Raw genomic sequence first — 16100 nt, forward strand, 5'->3', positions numbered from 1 at the left:
GGGATAGTTCACCCAAAAATTCAAATGTTGTCATCATGTACTCAGGTTGTCCCAAACCTCTATGAGTTTCTTTCTTCTGCTGAACACAAAAGAAGATATTTTAAAGAATGTTGGTAACCAGACGGTTGACGGCACCCATCGACTTCCATAGTGTGTTTTTCCTACTAGGAAGTCGATGGGTGCCGTCAACTGTCTAGGTAACCAACATTCTTCAAAATATCTTCTTTTGTGTTCAGCGGAAGAAACTAATACAGGATTGGAACAACTTGAGGGCGAGTAAGTAATGACAAAAAGTTCATTTTTGGGTGAACTGTCCCTTTAACACGGCTGCTTACACTATCTACTTTTTCTGATTTCAACTTAAAGTAAAGCACATACATTTTTCCACACATGTCAATGAAGAGTTCCAGTTTTTTTTTGTTTAACAGAACAGCAATAATATACGCCAATCTTAAAAAGTATGTGTGTGTGTGAGGACAAAATGCAGGGAGTGGTAGACCTCAGCATCCTCAAAGCAACGCAAGCAACTTCTTATAAAAACATTTGGCCAAACAAACGAGCAAAAACGATCAAATCCAGGCGATGCGACAGAAGAAGAGAAGAGACAGGTAGTTTGTGTATCACACAGTCCTTGCGCAGTGTTTGTGAGGGTTATTCTGGCTTGTGGCAGTAGATGTCTTTGAGAGCTTTGAGCTCCTCTATGAGAGTCTTGTTCTGGTTTTCCAGCACAGCGACGCGGTTCTCCAAACACTTGACATATTCTTTCTTCTTTCTGCGACACTCGCGCGCCGCCTCCCTACAACACGCAAATAAAAGGTCAAACACGAGCACGTGCATCAATACACGAGTTCAAGCACCTGCACAAATGAATCATTGAGACTCAGGTGTGTGGGTACCTGTTCTTCATCAGGCGGACTTCCCTCTTGCGTGTGGCCTCCTCTGCATTTGGCTGTGGGCTGTGCATCGCCCCCGGCGACGCTGCCATAACGATGCCTGGTGGTAGCCCGGACGACGGGGAGCGGATCTGATATGCTGGCATGTCTCCTGTGGCAGCTACATGCACAAATACACCAAAATGCGTTACATAATTTGACAGATGAAAGGGTAACATTTTAAAGTTTGGCTGTATACATTTGTATACAGAAATGAGTTACACAACAGCTGACATTAACTAGCAGTGAACAATTTACATCATGGTTAATGTTCATGTTAACATGAATTCATTAGAAACTAAAATGCACAATAGTATATTTATAAGTTAAACTATAAATAAAATTGCTGTAAAAATGATTGTTCATGGTTAGTTTATGTTAGCATTTACAACAACATTGTAAAATGTTACCGATAATTGGTATAGTCAGTGATGCAACATACAATCATTTTATGGTTTAATCTGAATCTGAAAACTCATTAATGAAAAATGACAATAATCATTATTTTTGCCATTCTAGTTATGGTTTCATCTGCAAAAGGTTTAAAAGGTTATATATCTATGTGCATAATTCCAAGTTAACTGTATAAGTGAATAAATCAGTTAAATGTACTATATAATTAAGTGTATCGGTCCATATGAGTTGTTATTATTATTGACAATAATTATACTCAACAACAACAATTATTATTAATTTTATTTATTATTATTGTTGTTATTATTATTTCCAAGCATATGGAAGCAAACATAAAGTTGTTAACTTGAGAAAACAGGATAAAATAATAATTATTTATTATTTTTACAATTCTAGTTGATTTCATCTGAAAAATGTTTTATCTGTGTCTTAAAACTAAATACACATATACTGTAAAAATTATGATCAAAAAGTTATAACTCATCAAAATAAGTCAAGCAATTTTCAACTAATATAAAAAGAATTATATTACGCAAGATTCAACCCATTTTTAAGTCAGTTTAATGTAATTTAATGATTCATATATATATTAATATATATGTAATTTCATATATATATGCTTGAGCTAAGACCAAAAAAAGTACATTCAAAATGAAGTGTATAATTTATTATTTTTCATCATTATTAATAACAATGTCCAAACATATGGAAGCAAACAGAACCCATAAAATAAGTTCTCATCATGAGAAAATAGGATATAATAATAAGCATTATTTTTGTAATTCTGTTTGGTGCAAAAGAAAGTTTTTGACACTTAGCCAAAGGTCAGACATAATTCTTCTAACCAATAAAGAGGCACCTAAAACTAGATCTAACCAATCAGCTGTGACTTCTATTGTAACCAGGCTTAAAAGAGCAAGTCTAATTGGACATTAGTTTATCTAATTAATCCAAAACAAATACAACGACCGAGCAGTTATATAAACAACTTTACATCCACCCACACAAACAACATACAAAATACCTGAAGTAACATTCAAACCCCCAAATATAAGTATAAGGTCACTGGTGCGGTACAGACAGTTTTAATGCAGCTATCAGCCAATGTTCCCGGCAGTAAACGTCCTTCAACAAACTGGATATGCTTCGACTTAACGTGCATGTATGTGTGTGTGCGTTTGTTATCAGACAATGTGACAAAATGCTGATGTCACTGTGTGCGTCGTTGCCCAAACCCCCGCCCCGTTCCCTCTCTCTCCGTCTCGGCTTCGGCCGGCTTCCAGGAAACAGACTGACGTCAAACAGAAAGGCCCTCCCTCCCTCCCTCCCCCCTCATTCTCTCTCTCTCTCTCTCTCTCTGCTTTTGTCTGCCTCTCTCTCAATGATTCATGTGTGTGAATAGACAGGCAGATTTCACAGCCTGATTTCGTAAAACAGGAGCATGTCAATGAGTGTGTTTACGACTGAGAAGAACGTTTCAACCACAAAAAAGGACACAAGCAAAAGAAGCACGAAAACAAGTGTCATTCTCCCACTGTCTGTTTACAAACTTTCGCACATGATATAACTTTATCAGAGTTGTAGGACTCATTCATTGTAATATTCACTATATTAAATGTTATTATTATTCATCTATTTTTACATTTACAACATTAAATACTTTTGAGATTGTTTTCTGCAGAGACTACTCCATCTAAAAAACAGCATTTCATAATTATTGTTTAATTTGACTTATAATTATATTTAATATTATTATTCTACATACATTATTATCATTATTATTATTATATAAACTCATATTAACTGAGACTACATGGAATATATAGAAACATGAATTTACTACACCACATGATAATTTAAAATTGACTAGTAAAAGGCAAAAAAGTTATTAAGAAGCAACTACAAATCAACAAAATTAAAGTTCAGCTATCGATATTCACTTAATGTCTATTTCATCTTTAGCTGCTACTAGCTTATATACCAAATGACAAAATACAGAACTTCATAAATGCATTCACCAAATATACATTAGCACCACTGGCTTTTCTCTCATAAAACACACACACACACACACACACACACACACACACACACACACACACACACACACACACACACACACACACACACACACACACACACACACACACACACACACACACACACACACACACACACACACACACACACACACACACACACACACACACACACACACACACCTCTCTCTCTCACCTGACTCGGTCTCTTCCCCGGTCACTGCCATCTCTATGCTGTAGTAATCCAGTTGTGATTGTTTTTGGGCACTATCTGTTTCCTCTTTATTTCCCCTTAAAGCACTTTCTTCCTTCCAGCTGGTTCACTGAGTGAGTTTCTCTCTCATAGACTCTTTCTGACTCTCTTAGTTTGAGTTGTGACACTTAATGTTTTGCCTTTAACCCTCCCTCTCCCTCCCTCCCTCCCTCCCTCCCTCCGTCCCTCTCTCTCTCTGCCTACGTCTCCCTCCCTCTCTCAGTCAGATTACAGATTACTATTAAGGGCATTGACATCACTATGACATCACGGCAGTCTCACAGGGAAATAACACACACTCTCTCTGGAGAATGCCCTCCCCATGTGTGTGTATGTGTGTGAGAGAGAGATTGAGAGAAAGAAGACACTAGGTTTGTGATCAAACATCTAAGCTTAAAGTCATGGCCTGAGGAACATTAAAACTGATTTCTAACAAGACTATGCAACTACATGGAATTTAAATGTTTAAGTTCATGGTAGAAGAGAAGGGAAGAAGAGAAGAAAAGGAGGGATACGTTATTGAGGATGTATTTTTAGATCATGATGACGCAAAAGCATCGCAGCACAAACAAAAGGATACTGTGCCCAATTCACCTCATAACACTACACAGGCATCTGAAATGGTCATCTACACACACACACACACACACACACACATAGAGACTCAAACGTCAGTAGTCATATTACGCTGTTTACATAGATAAATATCTTTAGATATATCTCTGAATTACAATGGCTTGAATAGGTCTGAAATTATTTTAAACAATGTATCTATTCTCATGATCTCTGCTCAGAGCTGAAATAGTTGAAATGTTCCAGCCCTTTCTCAATATTACAATTTTACCAGGAGCAAAGTATAAAACATTTATGTTTAGCTACTTTTATTCAAACTGACGAACACAAAAACATTATACTAGTCACTTTGAGGAAAAAACATGTTAGACGAACATTTAAACACTCCATTCTCCCTCCATTCAAAAAAAATATTGTCTTTATCAGTATTTTTTTGTTTGTAGTAAAATTATTTAAACCTTAAAAGCAAATTTTTTTTAGAATATATATATATATATATATATATATATATATATATATATATATATATATATATATATATATATATATATATATATATATATATATATATATATATATATATATATATATAATATTATATTGTGTCCTTTTTATATGGTTAATATGGATGTTCTTTTAAGATTTATGATATACTCTTTAAGTTTTATTTTATATTACCTCACTACATTTTATATTTGGATTTTGGTTTATGCTTAAAAACAATAAACTTAAGTATTTTAAATATTCTTTGAAAACTATTTTTATTATCTCAACGTAGGATGTTTGTAGATATTTTACTGGAAATCAAGCAAAAATACTGTTTAAGAAAATTATTTTTGCAATGTTCAACACAAATACATCAAATTAAATATACCAGGGTGTCAGGGTACTTTTATTATAATTGTTATTTGGTGTAATTTTCAAATTCAAAATTGGATTTCTAATCAATAGTGAGTCAATTTTGTAATTATGTACATCTTTGTAAATCAAAGAGATTTTCCCCCTTATCTGGAATGTTTTTATGTATTTTTATTAGTTCCTGCACAACCTTTACTGCAAAGTGTGGAACTTTTCAGCACATAATAAAACAAGTCTAACTAGTTTCCCACAATGCTGTATGTGTGCAGTGTCTGTCCACAATCAGGGTCTGCTATCAGCTAACACAGCTCATACACACACTTTGTTGCTTTTGTGTTTCCACCCTGCTGAAATTACAACAATTATAACTTTTTGTAAAAGACATTTAAACTCTTACAGTGATGTGGTTGAGAGAGTAAAGCTTTTAAGGTTTTTCATAAAAGTTCCAGTCTTACCCTGAACGAGCACCTGTCCAGCGGTTAGCAGTAGCTGTTGGCCAGGGTCTCCAGACTGGGGGCCGTACTGCAGGATAGTGGCCCCAGGCTGGGGTGTGGCGGGGCTGGGAAGAGTCAGAGCTTGAACCCCTTGCAAGGCCTCTCCTCCAGGGCCGGCCAGCTGTATCGCTCCGCCCTGAGTGAACGCAACTGCACAGACACAAAACAATAAGACAGTTTATCTTCAATTTCCCAAACACCTGCTATAACAAATGATAAGCGTTTCATTAATTTGGGAAACATTGGCGCAATTTTTATGTGTTGCTGCTTTGTAAGAAAGGGCTGATGAACAACAAAACCCTTCATTTTAAAGGTAATAACTTCAATTCACAATGAGTCATGCCACACTATGAGATAATAGTTTATTATGAGTAATGAACTCAGACGTACTGTATTGCCCCGAGCTGGTCTGGTAGATTGAAGATGGTGCCGTCACTGTAGCAACACTAGAGGTGGGCGGGGCTTCTTCCTCAACTCTATCCTCTTCCTCGATCTTTGGCACAGCAGATACATCTGATGACAACTCATTAAGAATTTTCCTAAACAAAACATATGTAAATAAAAACATCGTTATCTAAAAATGTAGATATCAGTATCTGTCGCGAAATGTAAATAAATTCAGACAAGAATTATCGTGTGTGGGTTTCTGGGTATTGGGTTTGGAGTATTTTGTTGTTGATGATATGAATGATGTCTTGTTATGAGATATCTGATTGGCTGCCAGTGTTTTTACTTAACTAATACTTTTAAAAATAACTTTCGGAAATTAAAATAAAGCTGAAAAATATAATAATAAAACACTTAAACCTAAAAAAGCAAAAATAAATCAATAAAAATGAGAAATGTTGCCTTGTAGCTAACTGAAATTCAATCATGGCAACTCTCGGAATAGTTTTGGCATGTTGTTGAATATGGCAATGTTAATGTATTTGGTCTTGGCAGGCTAGATGGAGGAGGTGGAGGGTTTCAGAGGAACTCTGATAATGTGCTGCGGTTATTGACTAGCTTACAGCTAACAATGAACCAGACTATTTAAAGCTACACTATGTAACTTTTCCGTCCACTAGAGGTCGCCTGTTCAAAACAAAGGCGTAGTTTGATGACGCCACGTTTGAGCGCAGAATCTTGGAATCTTTCACCTCACAGCCGGTGGAAAACAGTCAGGATAGGACTCGGGCAGAAATCATGTTCATGTATGCGATTATTAACATTACTGTAGTGAAGCAGAGCAGGACCGAGTGTTGTGGAGCTGAGCAAGGCTGCAGTAGCGACTGAAGAGCGGGACTGTTATTATGGCATAATCGCCGGCGGGACTTTTATTATGACACGGTTGCCGGCGCCACTTCCTCTTTTCCAATCATGAGTATGAGGTAACGCAACTCTGTTTATCGTATTAGATATATCTGAGTGTGTTGAAAAGAAAGTTATGACGTTCGCTCGGCGGCTGCTATGACACTTGTTCACACTGCAGTGAGAGTAAAGTGTTTCACTGAATAAAACCGGAAACCGAGGGTGACGCAGATATGACGCAATCGACAGTCGACTCCCTCAAACGCATAGCTCACACGTCCCGGTTCCTTGGTTAAAATAGCAATTTCTCACGATTTACAAATAGTTAGAAACATTTGGGATATTCTAAGTACTCAACTGAACAAAATATATAACACTGGCCTAGTGGTTTCTGGATATTTTACTGCAAAAATCCTACATAGTTCACCTTTAAATGTTGAGCAAGTAATCTCATTTGCTGCAGAGGCCAATCAGCTTGTGTCATGCGGTAATGATGTGATTGCTTGCAGATTTCTTGTAAAGGACCGGTTAGCCTGTGCCCTCTGGATAGATATTGGACCCTATTTTAACGATCTGAGAGCGTGGTTCAAATCTGCGGACCCTGTACAAAGTAACGTATTTACACTAAATTACTTTGCTACCATTTCCGCCTGGATTTGGCCTACCCAAATTGAAAAGCTTCCCATACACACAGACAGTGGTCTAAGTTCAAAATGTTGGCGTCATTTTACAGGAAACCCTTTGAAGTTACATAAAACACTGCTAAAAGTGATAAACATGTAAGTATAGGTTGTCTGAGCTATAATAACCCACCCCCCAAAAAATAGACGCTTTTTAATTTTTTTTGGTTATAAGTTCATTTTTGAAAGTGTGTGTGTGTGGGGGGGGGTGTAGCAGGGTAAGGGTCCTCCCTTCATTCAAATCCATTTTGCATACATCACGACACAGACAAAATTCTTTTTTCCACTATTTTCTGGAATTTAGTGGAAACAGCCCAAACTGTCTGCAGGGTGCTAGAGCACACAGGGCCTGAGTTACACACTTTCAAAACTGAATTTATACCAAAAACAATCAAAAAGTGTCTCTTTTTTGGGGGGGTTATTACAGCTTAGACAACATATACTTACATGTTTATCACTTTTAGCAGTGTTTTATGTAACTTCAAAGGGTTTCCTGTAAAATGACACCAACATTTTGAACTTAGACCACTGTATGTGTGTATGGGAAGCTCTTCAATTTGGGTAGGCCAAATCCAGGCGGAAATCCCAAAAATGGTCCCAGATCTTGAGGTTAATGAGTCATGGGTGTGTTTTGGGCATGACGTGCAATAAACCAATCAGAGCGTCATCTCCCATTCCCTTTAAAAGCCAGTTGCACTTGCACAATGGCGGAGTCACTATTTACACTGCGGAATTTGCAAGCGGAAAGACTGAACTACTCTCCAGAGAGCAATTCTTTTATTTTTTTTTGTTTGTGTCCCTGTGTGTGTAATACTAATAGCAGAGTGTATGCGCGTTGTCGGGACCAGCCTCTGATACCCGTCTATAGGCGCATATTACTAACACGTCAAGAAAATAACACAAAAAATACTGCGCTATTGAATTTAGACCAGTTTTTTGTCGGTCGGTGTCGGTCAATGGCGCAGTCGTTTTTAGCTGCCTCAAAATTGCAACGCGCCAACAATGCACCTGAACAAACCTCGTTTTCAGACCAGCACACCCATGGGCGAACAGATAGGCACGAGTCCATTTGCTATTTAAACAACGTGGCGCAGGACGTGAAAATGATAACTGCGTCGGGCTAAAACTAGCAAAAAACACTTGCGTTGCATTCCGTCGGGTGTATGATAGGGCCCTTAATGTTTAAGTTAAAGTACTAAAATTACTCAAACTAGAATAATCAAATTAATCAATTTAATTAAATATAGAAATATTTTTAAAAACTACACACATAACATTACTAAAACAAACTAAAATTCAACTTAGAAAAGTAAAAACTAATTAAAAATACTGTAATAGTTTATAATTAATGCTAAAATAACACCGTTGTCGTTAAAGAATTGATCTCACCTATAAGATGGGCGTCTGGATAGAATTTCCCTCCTCTTCTGAGAATCTGATGGCGCTGTACCCGGGCCACCAGCTACCTAAAAACATACAAACACACATATACACACGCCTTAATGTCAAATAAGCCTTCTAAAAGAGTCATATGTGGAGGGGAAAATTTCAATGAATAACTACTTATATTTCTGGGTGTTCCAAATCTTTAGTATTAGCTCAGCGTTCATACAGACTATATAAAGAATGCTTTTTTGTTATTTTAAGGCTTCGCTGAATTTTAAAATATTCTTTCAAAATCCATCTTTAGTGCTTGATGAAATATGTATATTACATAAGTTTGTCCCAATAGATAACAAGTGTGCCACTTGATCATGAGCCTTTTATCTTCTCCTGAGCAGATTTGCTTTGTTTGACGTGGGCTGTGTGTGTGTGTGTGTGTGTGTGTACAGGTTTATCTTACATTGTCATTGCCAGCGGTCCTCATGAGGGAAACTGATTAATAAACATACTAAATGGTGTTTTTTGGAAAATGTAAAAATGCAGAAAGTTTTCTGTGACGGGTAGGTTTAGGGGTAGGGTTAGTGTAAGGGGGATAGAATATACAGTTTGTACAGTATACAGTATAAAACCATTAATCCTATGGAGAGTCCCCACAAAGATAGTGAAACCGTGTGTGTGTGTGTGTGTGCGCGACCAAGAAGATCAGGTGCATTGACTCTCACACAACTCAAATCTCATTACTGCTCCATACAGCTACGCTCACTCTTCTTGTTACTATGTCAATCTGCTTCTCCTTCATCCCATTGATGCCAGGATGAGTAAGCGTGCCCAGCGATTGGCCACAGCTCTAAATCCCTGCAATGTGATTGGTCAGTCTCTCCAGGTGAAGGAACAGGTCAATGAATAACAGGATTGTGCTTTAATGGCTCTCTGATCAGCACACGTTTTGGTTTAATAAGTGTGGACTATATAGATGGTAACTTTTCCTAAGGCTTATATTTACCCAAGTCTCGTACAAATGTATTACATACATAAAAAAACCTGTATTTGTGTACCTGCACAGTTTGTATCTGAGGTGACTGTATAACAGAGGGCTGTGTTGTCTGAATGACTCCCTGCACATGTAGTGTCTGTCCATCAGGTAATGACACAACAGCTACACCCCCATTCACCTGAGAGAGACAGACAGAGAGATTAAGACATGTCTGAGGCTGTTTAACCCAGTGTTGTTATTTTTAAAGGGATATTTCACCAAAAAATGAGCATTATGTCATAATTTTCTTACCCTCATGCTGTTCCAAACCTGTATGAATTTCTTTGTTCTGTTGAACACAAAAGAAGATATTTTAAAGAATGTTGGTAACCAAACAGTTGACGGCATCCATTGCCTTAGACAGTATTTTTTTCCTACTATGGAAGTCAATGACTTTTTGATTACAACATTCTTTAAAATGTCTTCTTTTGTGTTCAACAGAACAAAGAAACTCATACAGGTTTGGAACAACATGAGGGTGAGTAAATGATTACACAATTTTCATTTTTGGGTGAACTATCCCTTTAACTAAAATCTTTTTCAAAATTAAATGAAATAAAGCTGAAATGAAATAAAATATAAATATTAGATGACAAATTCAAAGAAAACGAACAACTAACTTAAATACAGTAAGCAACTAACTAAAATAAAATAGGTTTAAGTAGAAATACTAAAATTGCAACAAAAAATAAATAGAAATATAAAAAAATGGCAAAAGCATTTAACAAAATTACTCAAACTCAAAATATAAATATAAAAGCTCATTTAAAATATTAATAAATACTTGATAGTATATGAATAATACTTAAATAACACTTGTTTAACAACATCTTTTAATACAATAAAGTCACATTTTGCAGTTTTGTTCGATATCTTTTTTTTAACATTTAGTCTGTAAATATTGCACATCAAGTACCATAATACACTCACCTAAAGGATTATTAGGAACCTCATACTAATACTGTGTTTGACCCCCTTTCGCCTTCAGAACTGCCTTAATTCTACGTGGCATTGATTCAACAAGCTGCTGAAAGCATTCTTTAGAAATGTTGGCCCATATTGATAGGAGAGCATCTTGCAGTTGATGGAGATTTGTGGGATGCACATCCAGGGCACGAAGCTCCCGTTCCACCACATCCCAAAGATGCTCTATTGGGTTGAGATCTGGTGACTGTGGGGGCCATTTTAGTACAGTGAACTCATTGTCATGTTCAAGAAACCAATTTGAAATGATTCGAGCTTTGTGACATGGTGCATTATCCTGCTGGAAGTAGCCATCAGAGGATGGGTACATGGTGGTCATAAAGGGATGGACATGGTCAGAAACAACGCTCAGGTAGGCCGTGGCATTTAAACGATGACCAATTGGCACTAAGGGGCCTTAAGTGTGCCAAGAAAACATCCCCCACACCATTACACCACCACCACCAGCCTGCACAGTGGTAACAAGGCCTGATGGATCCATGTTCTCATTCTGTTTACGTCAAATTCTGACTCTACCATCTGAATGTCTCAACAGAAATCGAGACTCATCAGACCAGGCAACATTTTTCCAGTCTTCAACTGTCCAATTTTGGTGAGCTTGTGCAAATTGTAGCCTCTTTTTCCTATTTGTAGTGGAGATGAGTGGTACCCGGTGGGGTCTTCTGCTGTTGTAGCCCATCCGCCTCAAGGTTGTGCGTGTTGTGGCTTCACAAATGCTTTGCTGCATACCTCGGTTGTAACAAGTGGTTATTTCAGTCAAAGTTGCTCTTCTATCAGCTTGAATCAGTCGGCCCATTCTCCTCTGACCTCTAGCATCAACAAGGCATTTTCGCCCACAGGACTGCCGCATACTGGATGTTTTTCCCTTTTCACACCATTCTTTGTAAACCCTAGAAATGGCTGTGCGTGAAAATCCCAGTAACTGAGCAGATTGTGAAATACTCAGACCGGCCCGTCTGGCACCAACAACCATGCCACGCTCAAAATTGCTTAAATCACCTTTCTTTCCCATTCTGACATTCAGTTTGGAGTTCAGGAGATTGTTTTGACCAGGACCACACCCCTAAATGCATTGAAGCAACTGCCATGTGATTGGTTGATTAGATAATTGCATTAATGAGAAATTGAACAGGTGTTCCTAATAATCCTTTAGGTGAGTGTATACCATAATGTACCATACTGACAACACACATCAAGTACCATAATATAACCATGTTTTTGGACACTGTATCATAATAATCCCATGTTTTTAAGGTAATACCATGTTATTGTTCTAAGTAACTTGGAGGTCCACATAAATGCCACGGTATATGAATATGATATTTTTTCTAATTATGTATTACAGTCAGTGTCTGTTTAATTGTAAATAAGATTTTGAAACATTATTCAAAATGCTGGTGGTGGGTGAGGAGAGACCCCTGATACGATTGTAAAGCACTTTGGGTGTACAATAGTACATAATAAAGTGCTATATAAATGCTTCATTCATTCACTTTCCCTAGTTTATTCAAACATTAATGTATTTGTGTTCAGTTTGGCACGATCTGCATATACAAAATGAAACAGGCGTCATATCTGTACCTGTGTGAGTGAGTCAGAATCTGACTGTGTAACACTTGTTATTTTCTCAGTTGCACTGGCTTCCTGTTGCACTATGGTTGCAGTTTCCATGGCGATAGGCCTAGCAACAGAGCAGAGAGGAAATGCACAGTCAGCGCTCTGTGGAGTCATACGTCACAAGATTTTAAACAGCCTAAGTTGCATTTAATGCAATAATCCATCATTTCAGCCAACCAAGTGGTCCAACATGTTATGCAATAAAACTGTGGGGATTGTGTTGAAATCTTCATGCATTTGTGAAACTTGTGAAGCAGTTTTTTTATTTTCCACAGTGGGTTTTTTCATCTGCTGACGTAGTGTAAATGGCCACTTTAGCCTAGTTTAGGGGTCTCAGCTAGAGTACCTGCATTAGGGTAAAACATACGTTTCCCTAATCTTTTAGGACTCTAAAAGACTCTCCAATTAGGACTCTAAGACAATTCAAAAATCAAAAGAACTTGAAGGGGAAACAAATTAATTTCCATACAATACTGGGAGAGGCTATTTAACTCTTCCAGTATTGTGTGGAAATGAATTGGTTTTCCCTTCAAGTTCTTTCGATTTTTGAATCAATTAATTCTGTCTGTCTGTCTGTGAATTTTTAATTATCCCATAATAAACCACTATTATATTACATATAATAGTGGTTTATTATGGGGTAATTAAAAATTGCACGCACACAAAACCAGAGCGCGCTGTAACGGCCGCGTGCACTTCCTCATTTTTCATCTTCTAAACTATTCTAGATAAGCAGACTCATACAATTTATGAGGAAAGATATTTTACTCGTTTGCTTAAGTATGCTGAGATTGTTCTTTCCGATGTTGGTTTAAGGCTGTATTATGTCAGTTCTCTCTTAACTTTCTTCTGACAGAACAAACGCGCGCAAACTTTGAACAGCTCGCGCTTATGTAACATCAAACGGTGGCACAAGGATATGACATACATTGCAACATTCATGGGCTCATAAATAAAAACAGGACAGCAGTAAAGCAACTTGCAAACTTTTTACGTTCTTTAGGCAAGCTGTCTATATTTCTGTACATTCCTGGATCGCGCTGCGTCATTCTCCACAGCCTCAATGAATTTTTTATATCGCCAACCTTAACTCGGGATCTTTTAGCTCTGGCAGTTTATATTATTATGTTTAATCGTAAAAAGTTTGAAACATTCAGAATATAACATCTGCGCGCTTTTCGTTATTCGCAGGTTTATTTTCTTTTCAACAACAGTTTAGCGCTGGTTAAACTTGGAACCGCGTCTGGACAACTTGTCTCGTGAACATATTACATTTGAGAAACTAATTTAAGAGCAGCTATGTGTTCGTCTTGCTGCGCTCATCTCCATATCCTCTCTGGCGGTAGATCGACGACATGCCAGCAATAACTTACCCGAGTTTTACGTAGAGTCTCGTCACTCGTTACGGGTGAAGAGGAAGCCCGACTCGCTGCACACGTAGGGCCCACGTCAGCTCTGATGATGCGCCTGGGATATGTGGACTATGCAGCCGGAGGCCCCGACAACACACACACAAACACATGCTGGGCGGAGCCTAGCGCTGAGAGGCACTGTCACTTACCAAATGCCATAAACTGTGCTAAAATTATTTTATTTCCATAATAAAGTAAAGTATTTGAGACTTACATTTCATAATAAAATGGTATCGAATTCGAATATCGAAAAGCGCTCCAGACTGATCAGATTTAGCCTGCCAAAAAGATCCATAGAAACAACTTTATAGGCCCTAATAAAAAAATAAAAACACACAAAAAAATATGGAATGTAGGCCCCTATCCTTTTTCAGTTATTAAAAATAATCTTAAATATATTTAAATAAAATATAAATAATGAAGTTTGATGAAGCAGCGCCATCTTGCGATAGAAGAACGACATCATTTCTCAGTTCTTCAGTTCATATAATATTGATTTATATTCATATATTCAGTTCATGTAATATTATACAGATATACTGTATAATATTACACTGTATTATAAGCATTAGATAGATAGACAGACAGACAGACAGACAGACATGATCGATAGATAGACAGACAGACAGACAGACAGACAGACAGACAGACAGACAGACAGACATACAGATGATAGATAGACAGACAGACAGACAGACAGATAGATAAATAGACAGACAGACAGACAGATGATAGATAGACAGACAGACAGACAGACAGATATATAAATAGACAGACAGACAGATAGATTAACAGTTTGATGACAGACAGACAAACAGATAGACAAACAGACAGATTAACAGATAGATAGATAGATAGATAGACAGACAGACAGACAGACAGACAGACAGACAGACAGACAGACAGACAGACAGACAGACAGACAGACAGACAGACAGACAGACAGACAGACAGACAGATAGATAGATAGATAGATAGATAGATAGATAGATAGATAGATAGATAGATAGATAGATAGATAGATAGATAGATAGATAGATAGATAGATAGATAGATAGATAGATAGATAGATAGATAGATAGATAGATAGATAGATAGATAGATAGATAGATAGATAGATAGATAGATAGATAGATAGATAGATAGATAGATAGATAGATAGATAGATAGATAGAGAAGTTGTCTGATCATTCACCTTGAGTTAAAGTTCTGACAGAGTTTTAGTTGTTTGTTGCAAGCGATTGGTACTTTGAGGTCACATTGTAACATGTTGTGCAAAGAACTCACAAGTAAGTGTTGATTGCATTTGTTGGAAACTATTTGCTAAATTTGTTGGACTGGAAACCACACCGGTAACTGAAAAACAGGAGGAGACCACTGACCATGTCAGCAAAAAGCAGATGCTCATCCATAAATGATGACACACTGTAGAATCCACCACTGGGATTCAACAAAGACAAAACTTCATGGCTCTTGACACGCAGACAGCGACTCACAGAACTGACTCTGTATGGCCGAGGGTCGCTAGAACAGTTCTCTACTGGAGCTTTTCAGTAATGGATCTAGAGCATCTGGTCATTATGCCTTACGTATAGATCAAAGCATGTGTACGTAATCCTACAGCTGTTCCACAAAAGCTTCACTCAACTGGGTGTGTAGAACTAATCTGTATCAGGCCCTGGGTGTGTGTTTGTGTTCCCCCTGTTTCTATTTTAGTACAGCTTTTCCCTACAAGCAGAAAGGTAAATGTGACACACAAATACATAAATATATGCACAATGTCTGGAAGCTATAATGTCCACATGCTGACACTGGCATATATGGAAGAATAATGATATTCAAAAAATAAAAATGAAGCAATAAGTTATACATTTCAATTTAAACAAACAAATATGGAAATAAATAAATACATCACTTTTTAAATGGAAAAATGTAATAGACATATTTTATATTAGAGAGGGATTGCTCTTAAAATTGTGTTGAAAGTTGATTAAGTGAACTGTCCAATGGCACTCAACTGACAAATTAATAAAGAAAAGCAACTGGCAATTTCTATTTTAAAATATGAATACTTTTTTAACATATTAAAAACTTAATTCATATTTTAAAATGTATATGAAACAACACAATTAATCAAT

At 37.1% G+C, this 16100-nt stretch overlaps 1 protein-coding gene across 3 annotated transcripts; it reads right to left on the minus strand.

The window, feature by feature from the left end:
- Positions 1–423: 423 nt before the first annotated feature.
- On the minus strand, positions 424–14028 carry crema (cAMP responsive element modulator a). 3 transcript variants are annotated; one of them, XM_079818926.1, is made up of 8 exons: positions 13924–14028; positions 12515–12614; positions 9972–10088; positions 8923–8999; positions 5954–6102; positions 5525–5713; positions 897–1053; positions 424–796 (listed from the first exon to the last, which is right to left on the minus strand). In XM_079818926.1, the coding sequence occupies exons 2-8, from the start codon at positions 12602–12604 to the stop codon at positions 652–654; spliced, it is 924 nt and encodes a 307-aa protein (XP_079675052.1). In that variant the 5' UTR covers positions 12605–12614; positions 13924–14028; the 3' UTR covers positions 424–651. The 3 variants fall into 3 exon arrangements, with proteins under 3 accessions (XP_079675052.1, XP_079675054.1, XP_079675053.1); XM_079818928.1 differs by lacking the exons at positions 5525–5713; positions 5954–6102; positions 8923–8999; ... (1 more) ...; positions 12515–12614; positions 13924–14028 and adding an exon at positions 2371–2508 and having other exon boundaries at positions 445–796; XM_079818927.1 differs by lacking the exons at positions 5525–5713; positions 5954–6102; positions 8923–8999; ... (1 more) ...; positions 12515–12614; positions 13924–14028 and adding an exon at positions 3582–3727 and having other exon boundaries at positions 517–796.
- Positions 14029–16100: the final 2072 nt, after the last annotated feature.

Source organism: Gobio gobio (genome assembly GCF_949357685.1).
Source record: "Gobio gobio genome assembly, chromosome: 6".
Classification (NCBI taxonomy): domain Eukaryota; kingdom Metazoa; phylum Chordata; class Actinopteri; order Cypriniformes; family Gobionidae; genus Gobio; species Gobio gobio.

Bases quoted from the DNA above. Each gene is read 5' to 3' on its own strand.
- crema (XM_079818926.1), bottom strand. From the start codon at position 12,604: ATGGAAACTGCAACCATAGTGCAACAGGAAGCCAGTGCAACTGAGAAA. The intron at 5,714-5,953 runs GTACGTCTGAGT...GTGTCTGTGCAG, and splicing joins GACCAGCTCGGGGCAATACA to TTGCGTTCACTCAGGGCGGA. The intron at 797-896 runs GTACCCACACAC...TGCGTGTTGTAG, and splicing joins GTCCGCCTGATGAAGAACAG to GGAGGCGGCGCGCGAGTGTC.